This window comes from Sapajus apella, unplaced genomic scaffold, assembly GCF_009761245.1.
Source record: "Sapajus apella isolate SASKATOON/1434 unplaced genomic scaffold, GSC_monkey_1.0 scaffold148, whole genome shotgun sequence".
NCBI classification, from domain to species: domain Eukaryota; kingdom Metazoa; phylum Chordata; class Mammalia; order Primates; family Cebidae; genus Sapajus; species Sapajus apella.
This window is the reverse complement of record NW_022437088.1, coordinates 883,821-901,681: the sequence shown is the minus strand read 5'-3', so window position 1 is coordinate 901,681 and position 17,861 is coordinate 883,821. Positions and strand designations below refer to the sequence as shown.

The 17,861-nt window shown below is 50.3% G+C and overlaps 1 protein-coding gene across 3 annotated transcripts in view; it reads right to left on the bottom strand.

The window, feature by feature from the left end:
• The window catches only part of KCNN3 (potassium calcium-activated channel subfamily N member 3), a 167,152-nt gene that overhangs the window by 22,745 nt on the left and 126,546 nt on the right, over positions 1 to 17,861 (bottom strand). For all 3 annotated transcript variants that reach the window (XM_032265108.1, XM_032265109.1, XM_032265110.1), the window contains exon 4: positions 1,828 to 1,969. In XM_032265108.1, the coding sequence (XP_032120999.1) occupies positions 1,828 to 1,969 (142 nt within the window). The remainder of the gene's footprint in view (positions 1 to 1,827; positions 1,970 to 17,861) is intronic.

Here is a 17,861-nt window from a genome sequence, read left to right as displayed (position 1 = left end):
GGCTCTAAGAAGGAAAGCCTTGGCCTTTGGTGGCATTTCATTTCTCTCTGGTAAGAAGTGTCCTTCCCTGGTTTCCTCGTGACAGTTGGTGCTGTGCCAGACAGACTCCTACTAACCGATGGGAGGTGTTTGTTCTAAAGCCTTGCACTTACCCATGATTTATCACCGCCCCAGCACTAAGCTTTCTGTCATTAGCTGCCGTCTTGGGACCTGCCTGCTAATAGGAACCTGCCCTGGACTGGAGTCAGAAAGGAGGAGAGGGCCTGGCGCCTGCAGCTCAGTAGGCCACTGGCCCCAGGGCCTGCTCTGCTCCCATCAGCTGAGTCTGACTATCTGGTCCACCCGATCAGCCCCAGGAAGCCAGTGAGGCAGAGCGGAGTGGGGGGCAGCCCCCAGTGCCGGTGAGGCGTTCACACAGACCCTGCAGGAAGAGCTGGGCCCTCCCTTTCCACTGCAGAAAGGGGTCACTGCCCTTCCAGAAAGAGGGTCTTCATCCCTCCTGGGAGCAATGGGGGTGACAAGTGGAATCTAAGGGATCACTGCAAGGAAGGGTTTTCACAAAGATGTGAGGGGCTGCGGAGGGGTGTGTCCTGGGGAGGGCTGCAGTCTCCAGCCACAGAGATGCAGAGCCACCGCACAGACGGCCGGCCCACCTCCCACCATCGCCAGGCTTAGCTGTGCTTTCCTCTCTCAGCCTCAGTCTCCTCCTCTGAAAAGAGTATCCAGCCCTGCTGTGACACTGCTCTAGGATTCCAGGATGAAGGCCAAAGAGCAGCAGCTGCCTGTCCTGGACCCCAAGTGCGACAAGGCCAAGGGAACACTTCACCAACTTGCAACCGAAGGACACTGAGCACGCCACCCACACTGACCTTTGTGTGGCTACTTTTGGTTTTCAAATCACTTTCACATAAATCATTGCATTTGGTCCTTGCACAAACCGGTGGGGAGGGCGGGGCGGGCCATCCATCTCCACTTCACCCTGGAGGATGCTCAGGTCCCACAGGCAGAGTGCCTGGCCTAGGGTCCACAGCGAGCAGAAACTCAGACCCCACATCCCTCCCATACGCCACACCGCGATGGCCATGTGACAGGCGGGAATGTGTGCCTCCTCTGCGAGTGTGTGTTGAGTGTGGGTAGCAGGGCACTGGGCAGGAGAGATACACCTGGAAAGGGCACGGCACACCTGCTGGGCACCTGGGGATGGGATCACAGGATCACAGCCTCACCGCATGCCAGTGCCGCAAAGCACCTGGCACTCAGAACCCAGCCCCTCCAAAGGCCGAGGCGGAAGCAGAAGACTGAAAAGGCAGGAGCAGGCCCAGGGCCGTGTGGCCAGCCCTGTCCAGGACACAGGTCCTGAAGGCCGACTAGCTGCTCTTTCCCCAGACCGGGCTTCTGTGAGTTCCAGCTAAACATGATCAGAAATGGTACCAAGGTCAGTGGGGCCGAGCGAACAGAAGGGAGGACCATAAACTGCAAGCCCCAATACTCACTGGAGGCGAGCAACCTGGGCGGCTGCGCAGCAGTGGGGCGGGCAGCAGAGCACCGGACCAGGACCAGCGTCACCCAGCCCATTTTGAGGGAGCTGTGAACAGACCATTAGCTGCCAGGAACCCATTCTTACCTTAGAAAAGTCAACTGAAAAGTGAGAAACCATTGCGGATTTTCCACCCGCCTTTTTATGTGTCGGGGACACGCATGCAGGTCTGTTAACTAACAGCTGCCCCCCACGCTGTGGCTGGGAAGGCCCCCCCTGTGCTTGCAAGAAGGCGTTCTGCTCTTTGCCACATTTTGGGGGTAGGGGGATGGGCAGAGGAGAGTACTCACCATGATGCCAGTGAGGAGACAGACACCTTTCCCACAGTATGTGTGGGGCACCATGTCTCCATAACCAATGGAAAGGAATGTGATGGAGATGAGCCACATGGCGCCCAGAAAGTTACTAGTTACATCCTGCTGGTCATGGTACCTGCCAAGGGGAAGACAGGAGTTAGTCATGAACAGCCATTCCCGGAGTAAGGGCCGTGGGAGACCTAGAGAGAGGACGGAAATGAGATATTTTGCTGAGGAAGAGGCAGCAGTGAGGGTGGCTCGCACAGGTCTCTTTAGGCCACTGAAGGGGCTTCGACTGTGCCCACCAGGCCCCCCTGCAGCCCCCACCCACCACCCCGCCGGTCCCCTTGGCCTCCTGCCTTGAGCTTGGTCCCGGAGGCAAAATGTTTTGTCGTGATTTGCACCTCATTGTAGACAACCTTTTAGTGTTGGTAAGATAGCTTTGGATGAAATCATGCAGTAATAAAATTCCAATTTTCCCTTCCAAGCCGACAGTCTAAATGTATGTGGATGTGATTAATCTGAAATCACAAGCTCCTGAACAGGGAAAATGTCAAAAAAAATTACTGAGCATATTCAGCGATTTTCTCTAAGAAAGTTGATGCATCTCAAAGACTGGCATCTCCCGGGGGTCTGGAGGGAGCTGCGTGGCTGGGGCTCTCGGGGAGGGGAACTCCAGGGTGTCCACAGAGGCCTCCCTTTCTGAGTCAGGCAGGGGCCTGTGACTGCCCCACCTTGGGAGGAACCAACCAGAAACATGACCACCGTTCCCTCTGCCCTGATGCCTATTCCACCCCGTCCCCTTCCTCCCTCCCTTCATCCCTAACACCAGGGCCTGCTGCGTGCCAGGCTCTGTGCCAAGTACTGAAATACAGACATGAACACCACACAGCCCCTGCCCTCAGGGACTCAGCCCAGGGGAGGGGTTTGCCGAGGAGGCAGACATCTGCAGAGGGTGCAATCAGGGGCCGGACAAGGTGCCCTGGGAATGGAGGCAGAGGGCAATGACCTTGACCCACACATATGAGCGTCCATTGGAGATGGTAGGACCACAGAGGAGCAAGGCTTGCATTTTCCAGGCAGGCCCAGAGGAATGGGTGCTCTGGGCAGAGAACCCTAATGAAATCCCAAGGCTTGACATGAAGTGCAGCAAGGGAGCCGGCTGCAGGCTGGGTGGCAGGGCTGGTGAAGGTGGTTCTCTTTCAAACCCTTCTCTAACGGGATTGGCCTGAACAACACACAGGAGACTCTGCATTTTAGACTGCAGGGTTTCACTTCTAGATAAAATCTCCTCTTAGCCACTTGGAGGCCGCTGGATGGGGAAGCTAAGACCAAAGGGCCAGGGAGACCACATCAACTAGGCTGGACAGAGCAGAAAGCCATTTAGGAACCTTCATCTATGGACGTGAGTTTCCATCAGGACTTCTGTGAGTTAGTGCACACAACGGGCCGGGGCAGGCCTAGCACAAGGAGGCCCCCTGGGAGGATTCGCCACCACCATCAGGGATCTCCACGCCCCCACAGGGTCTGTGCCCAGCGAGGGATAGGCAAATGCTGCTTTTCCTTCCCTTGCCACGCTCAGTGAGGCACGCAGGGCAGGCTGCATGTGAAGGTGCATCTAGAGAGGGGCCTGGTAGGAGGCAGGAACTCAGCCAGTCAGAAACAAGGCAGGCCGTCAGGTCAGGGGCACCCAGAGCACGGCATGGTGGGCACTGTGCGTGTATTGAGCACCTACTGTGTGCCTGGCACTTTGTAAGCAAACATTCTAATTCTCAAAACAGCTTTTTAAGTATTTCCCAGGTAAGCAGCAGGAGGCACAGAGACACTGGGTGACTTGCCCGAGGACACACAGGAAGCATAGCCCATGCTCCTTTCACTGTTCCACTCAACATCAAACAGGCAAGAGCGACTGGCATGTATCTTGGGAATAATGAGGAAGTTTCAGTGAGAGGAGAGCACTTGGGTTCCAGTGGCAGGCGACCAGGGGGCTTCAGAGACCAGGGGTCAGATTTAGGTAGGGCTGGAACTCTGGGATAAGAAGCTTGGATTTTGTCTTAGAGGCCTTAGAAGAGATTCTGGGTTCTTGAGCACAGGAACGACAAGATGACACAGCTTTCCAAGGAGAATGGTCTGCGGGTGGCGAGCAGGGTATTTGAAGAGACAGGACACAGAGGTGGGGTGACCAGGCAAGAAACAGATGCGCAAAGCTGGGACAGAGACGCGGGCCATAGCCTTTCTCATCCACCCGAGCCCAGCCCTAGCAGATCCCCGTGAGCATGGCAGTGGTGGGCTCTCCAGCCTCATTTGAGTTCTTGGCCAGCAACTGGGGACCAGGGGCGGGGCGGGGGGCACAGCATTAGCCTTTTTATAGCTATCTGCACAAGGACATGGATGCCTGGTACTTTTGGGGACATCTGAAGAGAAGATACCCCCTCCCCAAAGTTCTGCTGATGAGAAGGCCTTGCCTGCCCTCTCCATCTACCCTTTCCCCTCAGGGGTGCTCTGTTACTACCTTGAGGACCCCTGGCTGGCTGCCTGGGCCCCATGTCCCCGGGCTGGGCCTGCCTTTGCCCTCCTGGCTAGCACAGGCTAGTGGCTCCCAAGTCTGATTCCCAGGATTGCATCTACCCCTGACCGTGACCCGGGGCATCGGTGCCCTCTCAGTTCTGCTGTGGCCTTGGACAGGCAGCTGTCTCCTTGTCCTGCTCACTCTGCCCTGCTAGGCCCTCAGGCCAATGCAACCTCTCCCCTCCCAGCAGACTGCTCTCTGGCTGGAGGAATGGCGGCAGACCGTGACTCTCAGGCCCTGTGCTGAGGCAGTGGTGAAAAATCAGACTTCAGCTTCTCAAAAGCAGCAAGACGAAGTGACTGAGAAAGGGGACACAGAAGGAGGAAGGCGTAAAGGCAGCTCCACGCCACAAGCCAGCAACACATAGATGTTGCAGAGTCACAGCCAGGGTCCTCAGTTCTTCCAAAAAATATTTCCTGGAAGATAAGTCTTGGGTTGAGGCAGTTTAGCAGTGAGGAGTTGAGCTGAGCCAGGGAGCCTGGGCTGGCCGGGCTGGGTTTGCCTGGCTTGGAGCTCCAGCTCCAAAGTTAAGTAGCTCCATGGCTGTGGGCAAGTGACATACCCTCTCTGTCACTCAATTTCCTCATCTGCTGAGGAGAGGATTTAGTAAAATAACCCACAAGCAATACCAGCACAGTGCCTGGCCCAAAGTAAGTGCTCACTAAACCTCAGCAATTATTGTTGCTGAGAGGGCGCGGGTGTTATCAGTCTGGGAAACAATAGACGGAAAAATACAGAGGCATGGATTTACATGTGCAGTGGAGTGGTGAGGCATTCATGAGGATGTCCTGAAGTTTAGGCTGGAGAGCTATTTGAAACAGATCCAAAAGAAATCAGCTGCGGCCGGGCACAGTGGCTCAGTCCTGTAATCCCAGCACTTTGGGAGGCTGAGGTGGGCAGATCACGAAGTCAAGAGATCAAGACCATCCAGACCAACATGGTGAAACCACGTCTCTACTAAAAAATACAAAAAATCAGCTGGGTGTGGTGGTGCACGCCTGTAGTTCTAGCTACTCGGGAGGCTGAGGCAGGAGAATTGCTTGAACCCAGGAGGCGGAGGTTGCAGTAAGCTGAAATCACGCCACTGCACGCCAGCCTGGTGCCTGGTGACAGAGTGAGACTCTGTCTCAAAAAACAAAACAAAACAAAAAAATCAGCTGTAAGTTCTTGGACAAAGAAAGGACATGAGACACTTGGTATCTGAAAATGATTCTTCTACATGCAAGACTGACTAAAGGTCAGGCCCCAGATAGGGAGAGCTGCTAGAAGCCTTGCAGATGTCCAAGGAGCGGCAATGGAGAGCCTTGAACACCAAACCATGAAGTTCGGATTTAATTTGTAGCCTGTCCTCTGCGTACATCACTGGTTTTGCTGTGCAGTTGGGTCTCCACAGCCTTCCTTTCCCTGCAAACCCTGAGGATTAAACTGGTGCTCCCTGGCTGTTTGACTGCCCTCAGGATCATGGACCATCCTATTCATACGTGGGAGGATGCAAAGGTAAAGAGATTAGAGATCAGAATGGAATTACATCTCAATTATGTTCTTGTGGGTTTCTTTTTTCATTCACCACATAAACTCCTGTGGGGGCTAACTGTGTGTGCGAAGGAGAGGACATGAAGGTCTTGAGAATGCCCTTCGCTGTTTGTCAGCCTTCCCTGATGTGGGCTACAGAAGACGCTGAGATGAATTGGGCATGCACCCTGCTCTCCAGTGGCTTGGAGCATCGTCATGGAGATAAGACATGCATGCAACTCACCAAGCAGGAAGTGATGAGCCAGAAGGCTGGGCTGGTGATTCAGGACTGTGGGAGTAGAGAGGAGGGAGAAAAGGTTTCTAAACCTATTCACAATTTTAGAGCAGTTTACACATGTCACAAATTTCACGTACTAATCTCGTGCTATTTTTTGCAATAGAAAATTGGGGGGGGGGATAGTTCCACGTTCTTCTTTGAGGGCTGAGGAGGGAAAGATGTAATTTTCTTTGGGCTCAAGAGTAGCTATTACAGTTGCTGATTTATTTTTCAGGGCGTGGACTATGGATTTTTTTTTCCCACTTTTTAACATGAAATAAATGAGAGAAACAAAAGGCTGTATGACTTGGCTAAGATGGTAGGGACATATGTCTACTTTTGCTCCCTCAAATCCCTTCCAGCTCAAAGTTGTTAGTCCCCCACTTTTAAAATAAACAGGCAACCAGGAATCCCCAGACAGCAAGGAGCCCCTAACATTAAAGACACGGATCAAACCAGTCAATTAAACAAAAAGAAGGAACTCCGGATCAAATACAGACCACTCACAGAGAAGAACTCTTGAAAGAAAAATCCTATAATTAACGTAAGAGAGAGAAAATAAGATACTGGACCCACAAGACAGGAATGGAATACAATACAAAAAAAGTCTTCCTAGGGAGCTACAAGATAAATCGAGGAAGTCTCCCAAAAAGCAGAAAAAGACAAAGAATGAAAATGAAAAGAAAATATGATGATGGTGGTATATGCCTATATTCCCCAGCTACTCGGAGGCTGAGGCAGGAGGATTGCTTGTGCCCTGGAGGTTGAGGCTGCAGTGAACTATGATCGTGCCCCTGCACTCCAGCCTGGGAACAGAGCAAGACCCCCATCATCTCTTAAAAAGAGAGAGAGAGATAAAATATGAAAAAATTAGTGAATGATTCTCCCAATTCAAATAATAGAAGTTACAGAAAGAAACAACTCGGGGGGGGAAAGAAGGAGAGAAGTAATTATTTTTAAAATTATTTTTTAAAAAGCTGGGTGTGGTGGCTCACACCTGTAATCCCAGCATTTTGGGAAGCTGAGGCAGGAGGATCACGAGGTCAGAGGTTTGAGACCAGCCTAACCAACATGGTGAAATCCCATCTTTACTAAAAATACAAAAACTAGCCAGGTGTGGTGGCACGCGACTGTAATCCCAGCTACTCAGGAGGCTGAAGCACGAGAATCACTTGAATTCGCTAGGTGGAGGTTGCAGTGAGCTTAGACTGCGCCACTGCACTCCAGCCTGGGTCACAGAGCAAGACTCCATCTCAAACAAACAAAGAAACAAAATCCCCAGAACTTAAGGGCATGAGTTGCTAGATCAAAAACTCACTGTCTCCAGCACAGTGGATGAAAACAGACGCACACCAAGCCACATTATTGTGAAATTTCAGAACACCAGGGGAAGGAGACAATCCTACAGAGGTTTAGGGGTTCGGGGGGAGGTTATAAAAGCGATCAAATACGAAGAACCGGAAATTACAATGAAATTACAATGGTTTTAGACTTTTTGACCACAACACTGGAAGCTAGAAGGCCATGGAATAAAGCCTTCAAAATTCTGGAGGAAAATGATTTCCAAATCGGAATTCCAAACCAAAGACCAGAAATCTGAATCGGCCAAAGTATTAGTTCACTCTGAGAGTGGAATAAAGACGTTTTCAGGTAAGCAAGGCTGCCAGTGGGCTGCCTGCCCTGCGCCCTCTCTCAGGAAGCCACAGGAGGTGTGCTTCACCAAAAACAAAGAAGTAAACCAAAGAGAAAGGCAAGGGACGGAGGCAATGAGCTCAGGGTGATGGTCCAGGGAGACCCTTGGAGGACAGGTGCACACCAGGCATGGAGGACGGCCTGTCCAGGCTGGAGCAGGTCAAGAGGCTCTGGGAGACGTTTCCAACAAGATGAATTAGATAGAAAACCTAATGTGCCTGAACATCCTGAAAAGAGCTTTAGACAACTGCCAGAGTTTGCACTTGAATGACAAATCCGTAGAAAACTAAGCAATCAAACAAACATGATCATTTGCAACTCCAGGAAAAATGTAAAGTTCTGCAGGAAAGGAAAAGTTATCATATTTTACTACATGGCTCAACTATGAATAGAGTCAGATTAGTGTTGACTGAGTAATGTAAACACTGATTACTGCTTTAACCAAAATGATGATGTAATTATAAAGGAGGATGAAGGGACAGGAAGAGTTGGAGAGGAGGAAAGAGAGTTAAATTTTCATCTCCCAGAGTGGGAAGGGAACAGATAATACCTAAACAAACCAAAGCATCCAAAGGTAGCAATACACACATATTACTGACAGACACGGCGGTAAATACTAAAATTAATTAGCAAAAGGAGGTAAATGTAGCTGCCTCTGGAGAAGGGTCAATGGGAAGAGCTGGTGGAAGACAGAAAATACCACAGAAGGATGGACTCTACAGTGTATGCACCTGTAACTTTGATCGTATCCACAGGAAACCAAACAAAAGAGAAAAAAACAGAACTACATACAACATTAAATGACATCAAGAAACACAAAAAGAAAAGGTTGGATGCAGAGGCTCACACCTGTAATCCCAGCACTGTAGGAGGCTGAGGCGGGGGGATCACCTGAGGTCAGGAGTTCGAGACCAGCCTGGCCAACATGGTGAAACCCCATCTTTACTAAAAATACAAAAATTAACTGAGCCTTGGGAGGCTGAGGCAAGAGAATCACTTGAACCTGAGAGGCGGAGGTTGTAATGAGCAGAGATCGTGCCACTGCACTCCAGCCTGGGTGATAGAGCGAGACTCCATCTCAAAAAAGAAAGAAAGAAAGAGAGAGAGAGGAAGGAAGGAAGGAAGGAAGGAAGGAAGGAAGGAAAGAAGGAAGGAAGGAAGGAGGGAAGGAAGGAAGGGAGGGAAGAAAATGCAAGAAGCACCAAGAATTCACCATCCAACTCCAACCTGTGGAATCTCCTTGTGTGTTCTTTCCATTCTCAGCATCCCCCAAGATTATCATTATCCTGAATGTCATGTTTATCATTTCCTCATTTTGCTTCATCGTGCTTCCACATAGCTATGATTACCTAAGCAATATGTAATTTCATTTTTCGTATTTCTGACCTTCATAAAGATGAAATCATACCACAAGAGTATGGTAGGAAGCTTCTCAAATGACACTGATATTCCCCCTCCTCCTGAGGTCTTCACACACTTTTGCAATCCTTTCGAATGTGAGCCGGACCCAGTAACTGGTTTCTAACACATAGAATATGGCAGAAGTGATAGACTTGCACTTCTGACGTCAGGTTATGGTAAGATCGTGGCTTCTGTCTTGGGTGATCTCTCACTAGTTCTCTTTTGAATCGCTCTCCCTGGGAGAAGCCACTGGCCATGTTGGGAGGCAAGCCCATGGAGCGCCACACGGCAAGGGACGCAGCCTGCCAACCACCACATGACTAGCTTAGGAGCGGATGTTCTGTAAACCAAGCCTTGAGGTAAGACCATAGCCTCGGCTGACAGCCTAACAATCTCATGAGAGCCCCTGAGCCAGAGGTACCCACTTAAGCTGCACCTGAATTCCTGACCCACAGCAACCATGAGATAGTAAATGTCCATTGTTATTAGCTGCTACATTTTGGAGCAAGTTGTTATGCAGCAACAGATAATTAATAAAGTAAACTCTTCTATGAATTGCTTTTCCATTCAACATATATATTGACATATGTGGCTATAGTGTATTTTCATTACTGTATTGTATTACATCATATGAATATGCTGTGATTTATTTATTCATTCACCTATTGATGGTCATTGGGATAGCTTACAGGTTTTTTCTCTAATGAGCAATGCTGCTACAAACATTATTATTATTATTATTTTGAGATGGAGTTTCGCTCTTATTACCCAAGGTGGAGTGCAATGGCACGATCTCAGCTCACTGCAACATCTGCCTCCAAGCTTCAAGTGATTCTTCTACCTCAGCCTTCCAAGTAGCTGGGATTACAGGCATGCATCACCATGTCCAGCTAATTTTATATTTTTGGTAGAGATGGACTTTCTCCATGTTGGTCGAGCTGCTCTCGAGCTCCCAACCTCAAGTGATCCGCTCGCCTCAGCTTCCCAAAGCACTGGGATTACAGATGTGAGCCACTGTGCCCAGCCTTAAACATTATTCTTTATTTACTTATTATTATTATATGCTTAGAGACAGGGTCTTGCTCTGTTGCCCAGGCTGGACTGCAGTGGCACAATCATAGCTCACTGTAGCCCTGAACTCCTGAGCACAAGAGATTCTCCTGCCTCGACCTCCTGAAATGTTGGGATTACCGGCATGAGCCACCTCACCCAGCCCAAACATTCTTAATCGTAGCTCCTGGTACATTGCGTAAGAGTTTCTCTAGACACATACCTAAGAGTGGGTTTGCTGGTTTGCCGGATGTGTACATCTTTCCCTTCATTAGAAAATGCCAAGTTGTTTTCTAAGATGCTAGTGCCAGAGGTGGATGAGAGTCCCTGTCATTCCATATCCTCACTAACACTTGCCATCACCTGACTTCAGTCTTTGCCAAACTAGTGGGTGAATCGGGATCTCACCAAGAACTGACTTTACATTTCCATGATAAAATCTTAAGTAGCCTTTCGTATGATTTTTTGTCATTCACATTTTCTCTTCTGTGGAGTGTCATTCATGACTTCTGGCCACTTTGCTATCGGCTTGTTTCTGTCTTGTTCTCACTAAGTCTAAAAGTTCTTTATATATTCTCGATAACAACAATTTTGTCAGTTTGTGTGTTGCAAATATCTTCTTCCAGTGTGTGCCTTGCCTTTTTATTGTCTCTACAGTATTTTTGATGAATTGAAGTTGTAAATTTTACTGTAGTTGAATTTATCATCCTTTAATTTATAATTAGTCATAATTTGGTTTTTGCAGAAATTATTCCTTCCCTGAGATTGTTAACACTTTTTACACGTTTTAACATGTTGCCCTTCTAAGTCTTTAATTTGCCTGGAATTGATTTTGCATATGGTGTGGAGCGGGGCTACAACTCCATTTTTTCCATACGGGTGATTGTCTCGGTTTCACTCACTGTGCAGGCCGTGCCTTCCCCCACTAGCTTTCAGTGCTTCCTGTCTCGTGGATTATATGTGGAAGTGGTACTATTTCTTGGTTCTCTATTCTGTTCCATTGGTCTATTTGTCTAACCCTGAAGTTATATTACAGTAGTCTCTGTAGCCTTTCCTCGGTACCTTCTCAGGGTCTAGCACATAATAGGTGCTCAGTAAAATGCCTGTGGACTGAATAAAGCCTGCATGCTGCTTTTCCTGTCCCCCTACAAAAGTGAGGCTTGCTTCAGTAATTCAGTGAATCATGTTAAAATGACTTCAGCTGTTCTCTTCGGCAGATTAAACCTTTGTCAAAGTGGCTGCCAAATTCCTTGGGCTTGGAGTCAGTTCTCACTATTAATAAGAACTCAGCTTCATGACACTAGCTGTGATCTGTTACAGCACTAGGATGACAGCAAACAAACCAAAGTGAAATGACTGCCTCTTCTTCCTTCTTCTCCAAAAGAGTTTGAATATTTTTTAAAACTAATTTTGTAAAAAAAAAAAGAAATTTTTTTCACATGGATCTACATGATATGAGGGCTCTAGCCATGTGTCCTGGGTCTGATTTGTTTGTTGGAAATTTACAGGCATTGAGCCAGACCCTCTGCAGAACTCCAGCCAAATGGACTGCTTTGTGCTTGCCTTCCCGTCAGTCTTCAGGGTCACACCTGCCCGCTGAGCGGTGAACCCGGCGCTTGCGAATTTCTCCAACGAAGAAGCCAACGGCGTGTACCTGGCTTGGCCGCCTGGCGGTCTCTGCCCGCACCGGTGCCTCTCTCCTCGGAACTCTGCCCTCCTCGGGCGTGTGCAGCGGCTTGCTGGCCTGCTTTCCTCCCACTTCGACAGTGCCTTCTCGGCTCTCGCCGCGGCTTCAGGGTTGCTGTGCTCCAAGCTTGCCTTGTACCCAGGGCTCTCTTGCTCCTGTCACCCCTGCTCTGCCCTCCCTGATGCCTTCTAACTGGCCCTTCGGGACCCACTTCGAATCCCATCCTGACCCACGCAGCCAACCCCAGCTCTTTGTCTGCTGCGTCCCCCACACCACGTGGCATCGGCACTGTCCGCCTGCTGCCCGCAAACCTCTTGTGGAGAGGCCCCCTGGCTGGCTGGCGCCGCAGCCGAACTCACAGGTTCCAGGGTCAGAATGCCTGTTCGAATCCCCGCTTTGCACCCTAATGTCTGCATGAACTTATCCTCAGTCTTCCCACCTGTAAAAGAGGATAATACTTGTACCACCTCACAGAGTTACCGTGAGGGTTAAAAGGGCTGACATATCTAAAATGATCAGGACACGGCGGTACACAGGTGCACTAAAAAAGTCCCATTTTCATCTGGCGTGTCTATGGTTAGCCTTGGCATAGCAGAAAGAACACACGAGCTGGAGCCCAGAGACTGCCTTTCATGCCAAATGGCTCTGTGACCTTGAGGAGATCACTCCACAGACTCAGGGCTTGCTGCTTCCTCGGGGAACCTGGTGTAATGAAGCCGCCCTGCCTGCCTCAAGAGGCCACGGTGAGGACCGAATGTGCACGGGCGCCGTCAGCCTTCAGCGAGTGATACAGACAGAGGCATGTCACGGCCTCTCCAGGAGCCTCCCACCCGGGGCTTCATCCTGGTGACAAGGGCAGCCGTATGGATGTGGAGAAAGAACAGGCAGCAGATGCTGCTGTGTAGGAAAACAGAAACTCCTCCCAGCTTCTCCTTTTACTCTTCGCTGTTCTTCTGGGTGGCCGAAGCCCCTTCCTTTCACATGGTGACTTGCACCTTAAACCCCTTATCTCCATCAAATTCTGTCAGCCCTGCTTTCAAAAAATCTCCAGAATCAGAGCGCCTGCCATCCCGGTCTGCAGCCACCCTGGTCCAGCCCCGCCCTCTCACCTGGTTGAGCCCCGCCCTCTCACCTAGTCCAGCCCCATCCTCTCGCCTGGACCAGCCCCACCCTCTCACCTGGTCCAGCCCCATCCTCTCACCTGGTCCAGCCCCGCCCTCTCACCTGGTCCAGCCCCGCCCTCTCACCTAGTCCAGCCCCATCCTCTCACCTGGACCAGCCCCGCCCTCTCACCTGGACCAGCCCCTCCCTCTCACCTGGTCCAGCCCCGCCCTCTCACCTAGTCCAGCCCCGCCCTCTCACCTGGTCCGGCCCCGCCCTCTCACCTAGTCCAGCCCCATCCTCTCACCCGGACCGGTCCCGCCCTCTCACCTAGTCCAGCCCCGCCCTCTCACCTGGTCCAGCCCCATCCTCTCACCCGGACCGGCCCTGCCCTCTCACCTGGGCCACTGCAGTAGTCACCTGACTGGCCTCCCTGCTTCTGCCTGGGCAAACCTTCCCCGAGTCTAGTCCTGTTACAGCAGCCAGAGAGGCCCTCTTAAAAATGTAAGACAAAAGTTCCTGTATTCTTCAGAAAAAAAAGCCTGGGGGCCTCTCTGAGCCCATGTCACCTTTGCCCATCGGCCCTGCCACCTGGGATTTGTGCAGCTCCTTCACCCAGCCAGCTTTACTCCTGTCTCAGAGCCCCTCACCTGCTGTTCCTTCCAGGGATGGCCTTGACTTACACCGGTTCCATTTTACAATGGTGCAAAACAATACGCAGTTGGTGGAAAGCGTACTTCAAATTCTGAATGTTGGTCTTTTCCCAGACTAGGGATCTGTGATGCAATTCTCCCTCCTGATGCTGGGCAGCTCGCAGTTAACCAGGTGATCACAAGTCCTCTACAAGGTCCTCTGCGGGGCACTATGCTGCCAGGTAATTTTGCTTAGCGGCAGGCTGACGTAAGCATTCCCAGCACGTTTAAGGTAGGCTGGGCTAAGCTATGATGTTCAGTAGGTTACGTACGTTCAGTGCATTTTCAACTTATGATCTTTTCAACTTTCTGTGGGTTTATTGTGAGGTAACCCCATCCTAAGTCAAGGGACATCTGTACTTAGAAGGCTCTCATCCCAGGTAATTTCAGGCCTTGGTGCAAATGTCAGCTTCTCAGTAAGGTGTTCCCTGCCCACCCTGTCTCCAAGTTCACTGCTGCCCCACACCCATCACTCCAGCTTCTCCTGAGTCATTCTTCTCCACAACGCTTATCACCCCTTGACATAATAGATATGGAGGCTGGGAGCGGTGGCTCACACCTGTAATCCCAGCACTTTGGGAGGCCGAGGCGGGTGGATCGCCTGAGGTCGGGAGTTTGAGACCAGCCTGACCAACATGGAGAAACACCGTCTCTACTAAAAATACAAAATTAGCTGGGCGTGGTGGTGCATGCCTGTAACCCCGGCTACACAGGAGGCTGAAGCAGGAGAATCGCTTGAACTCGGGAGGTAGAGGTTGCGGTAAGCCAAGATTATGCCACTGCACTCCAGCCTGCACAACAAGACTAAAACTTTGTCTCATAAAAAAAAAAAAAGATATGGGCCTATTTTGCATTTATTGACTGTCAACCCCTATTAAAATACAAGCTTCGTGAAGGAAAGGACTTTTTCTGTTTTGTTTACTGCTGTACCCCTAGTGCTCAATATCTGTCCAATGAATGAATTAATGAATGGCCCCACTTCATCGTTCTCACAGCCAATGGGACAAAACCAGCAGGATCAGAGCTGTCGCCTGATTTTACAGTGAAGCAATGCAAAGTCCCAGTGAGTAACTGAGATAACTTCTCACAGCGAGCAAGCAAAGACTGGGATTGAAACCGTATTTTTTCGGATACTAAAAATGGCAGTTGCAGTGAGCTGGGCACGGGGTGGGGCATGGAGGCAGCACCTGGGCAGGGACCATCCAAGCTTGGCAAAGTACCCACTGAACCACTGCTAGTAGGTGATGGCTGGGAGGCCGTGTGACCAGCCTTGGAAGCTATTAGAAGCCTGAATTAGAAGCTATTATGAAAGGAAAGAGATTTTCATGGAGTCCTGGGTTTTATTCCCATTCCCAGCTCTGCCTTTGTCCAGGTCCCCAATATAATCAACTTCTAATTATCAAGTGCCTTCAGCATGCTAGGGGCTGTGATTCCAGCTTTATGGAGAAAACTGGGTGAAATCACCATTTCTTAAGGGTATGATGAGTCTTAGTTTAGGAGCATTTCAGAAATACTTGAGGTGTGTGAAAGAATCCCATTGAAATTCAAAGGTAGCTGAAGAATAAATGGCGTAGGGTGACTTCAGGGCTATTGCTGCTTATTGCCAGCAGGTGAATTCACATCAAGATAAAAAAAAATAGTTTGTTCTTTTCTCAAAAACAATTTCCCTTATAAACATCTTAAAATGTAAAATAAATGGCTTTGAAGACTCAGGGCTGACCATAAGCCTAGCAAACCACATGCCCAGGACACCATATGCATATAAAGTCGCCCCTCCGTCCATTTCACCTCTGTGTCCTATTTTTCAAGAGTTGGCTTTGAATTTGGGAAAATAAGGACGTTTTCCTCTACCAGGTAATTCAAGGTAACAGCCCTGGATCTTTCCAAGGCAAATCTAAATCTAGTCTTTTATTTCCAGCCCTAAGAACTAACAGCATGGTGCAAGGTCTCCAGTTATTTTTAAAAGGAGACAAACCAGCTCCACCAGAGCACAACAGCTCCGACAAACAAATGTGACTTGCTGCTAAACAACATGGCTCGTTCTTGCTCTGCGAACACCAGGGTTTGGGGGGTGTGGCTTTTTCTCACAGAGGTGGTGGCATCTCTGTCTCCATTCGAGGTTTTCTGCAGAGGCTTCTGAGCAACTCTGGAAGAGGTGGGACAGCTGGCTGGTGTCACACAGCTGGATACAACCTCTGCGGCCTGGAGGGCGGGGGCAGCTTCAGCACCAGCACCCGCCAAGATTTTCTTGGCATGTTTCTCTTCTCTCGGGTCTCTTGGTCTTGCTCAACTTCTCCACCTTGGAAATGGATCTTACCATTTGAGGGACGCCAGCTGCCATTCCTTCCACAGTCCACTTTCTTCGTAAAGGGGAGCACTGTCAACCTCTTTGGATAGTTATTAAATTAAAAACCAGATGGCTCATCTGGCAAATCCTTCTGAGGCAGTTTCTCGATTTGCAATGTTTTCTTTCTTCTTATTAAAAAATATTTCCATGTTTCCTGATTTGGAAATGTTTAATAAAATGCATGAAAATGGAGGAAAACAATATGCTTGGAAGAAGCACTGTTCCCATGGGAAGCACGTCTTCCATGGTGTTTGGAGGTGGTGTGGCAGAGGGGGCCCGTGCGCAGAGGCCACCAGATGGAGTTTGGATCCAGGCCCTGCCACCTGTTAGGTGTGTGGTCTAGGGAAGGTGCTTACCTCTCTGTGTCTCAGGCTTCACTTCTGTAAAATGAAGCAGTAAAACCCCGCATGGGACCATGTGGATGAATACATGAGATGACAAGTATAAAACTCTGCACAGCACATGGCACGCATGTTGGGCTTAGTAAATGCGTTCATTTGATCAGCGATAGGAACGTGCGCCCTCCTGTGTGCCTGGCTTGGTGTCTAGTTGGGAACTTAGAGTTCTAGGAAGGAGGTGGACACCAAGCAACCCCAAGGCAAAAAAGGGCCGAGTTACAATGGAGACAAGTGCTGCCAAGATGAGGCCTGGGGCCACTGCACAGGGACACAGAGCCATGTCACGGGAGCAGGGATGGGCTGGGGTGTCAGTGCTGCGGGGGGGGCGGCAGGCTCAGGAGAAGGCTGGAGGAAGAGGCAGGGCAGGGAGAGAACTCTGAGCGTCTTCTCAAAGTCGCCAGAGCTGGGCTTTCATAAGCAGAACCCGTGAACTTGCGGGCACAGCTGGCTTGCACTGCCACCCTGCACCCCAAACCCCTCTGTCTTTTCCTCCTCCGCCTCTATTTTCCTGCCTTTGCCTCTCTCTATTCTGTCTGTTTCTCTCTCATCCTTTCTTTTCTCCTTTGAAGCACTGTCTCCACCTCCCTCTCATCTCTGCTCTCTTGTTTTCCCTTTCACTCTTTCAGTCTCTCTCCCACCCTCCCCTGTGAGGACCCACCAAGGAAGCTCCGCCCTAGAGGGAAAGAGTTTCTGCCTCTAAGGAGCTGGCCATCCCTTGGTGACACCAGTCTTTGTTTGCTTCAGGTTGATTTTGCTTATTCAGCAAACTTACATTTTGCACCCACTGGGTGGCCAGATACAGATGACAATCAATGCCACCAGGCAGAACCATGTGCTGCGAAGCGGGGAGGGCAGCATCTGGGGCAGGTGCATGGGTCTGCCCTGAGTGGACCATCTCTGGAGGGATGGTGGGTAAACTAAGCCCAACAGATCCCCAACTCTGCTCATTACCTGCCCTCTCCCTGCTGCCCAGGTCCCCTGCAACTCCGGCCCTCTTCCTCTGCACCTCCTACTTGTGGGCGATCCCACCAGCTATACATCCAGCCACGCTAAGACACCAGGCACTGTTCCTGAGCTTCCACCCCATCACTCCACATCCAGTGAGTCAGTCCTGTGGAAGCTGGCTCCTCCCGCTCTCTCAAAACTGCTCTTGCTCTCCATGGCAGCCACCACTGCCCCGGGGGTGGGCAGGGAGACGGCATCCTGACACAGTTCTATTACCACAGCAGTCTCCCCAACTGGTCCCCCGTCTTCCCCTCAAATCCCCCTTCCACACTGCAGCCAGGGAAATCATTCCCAAAC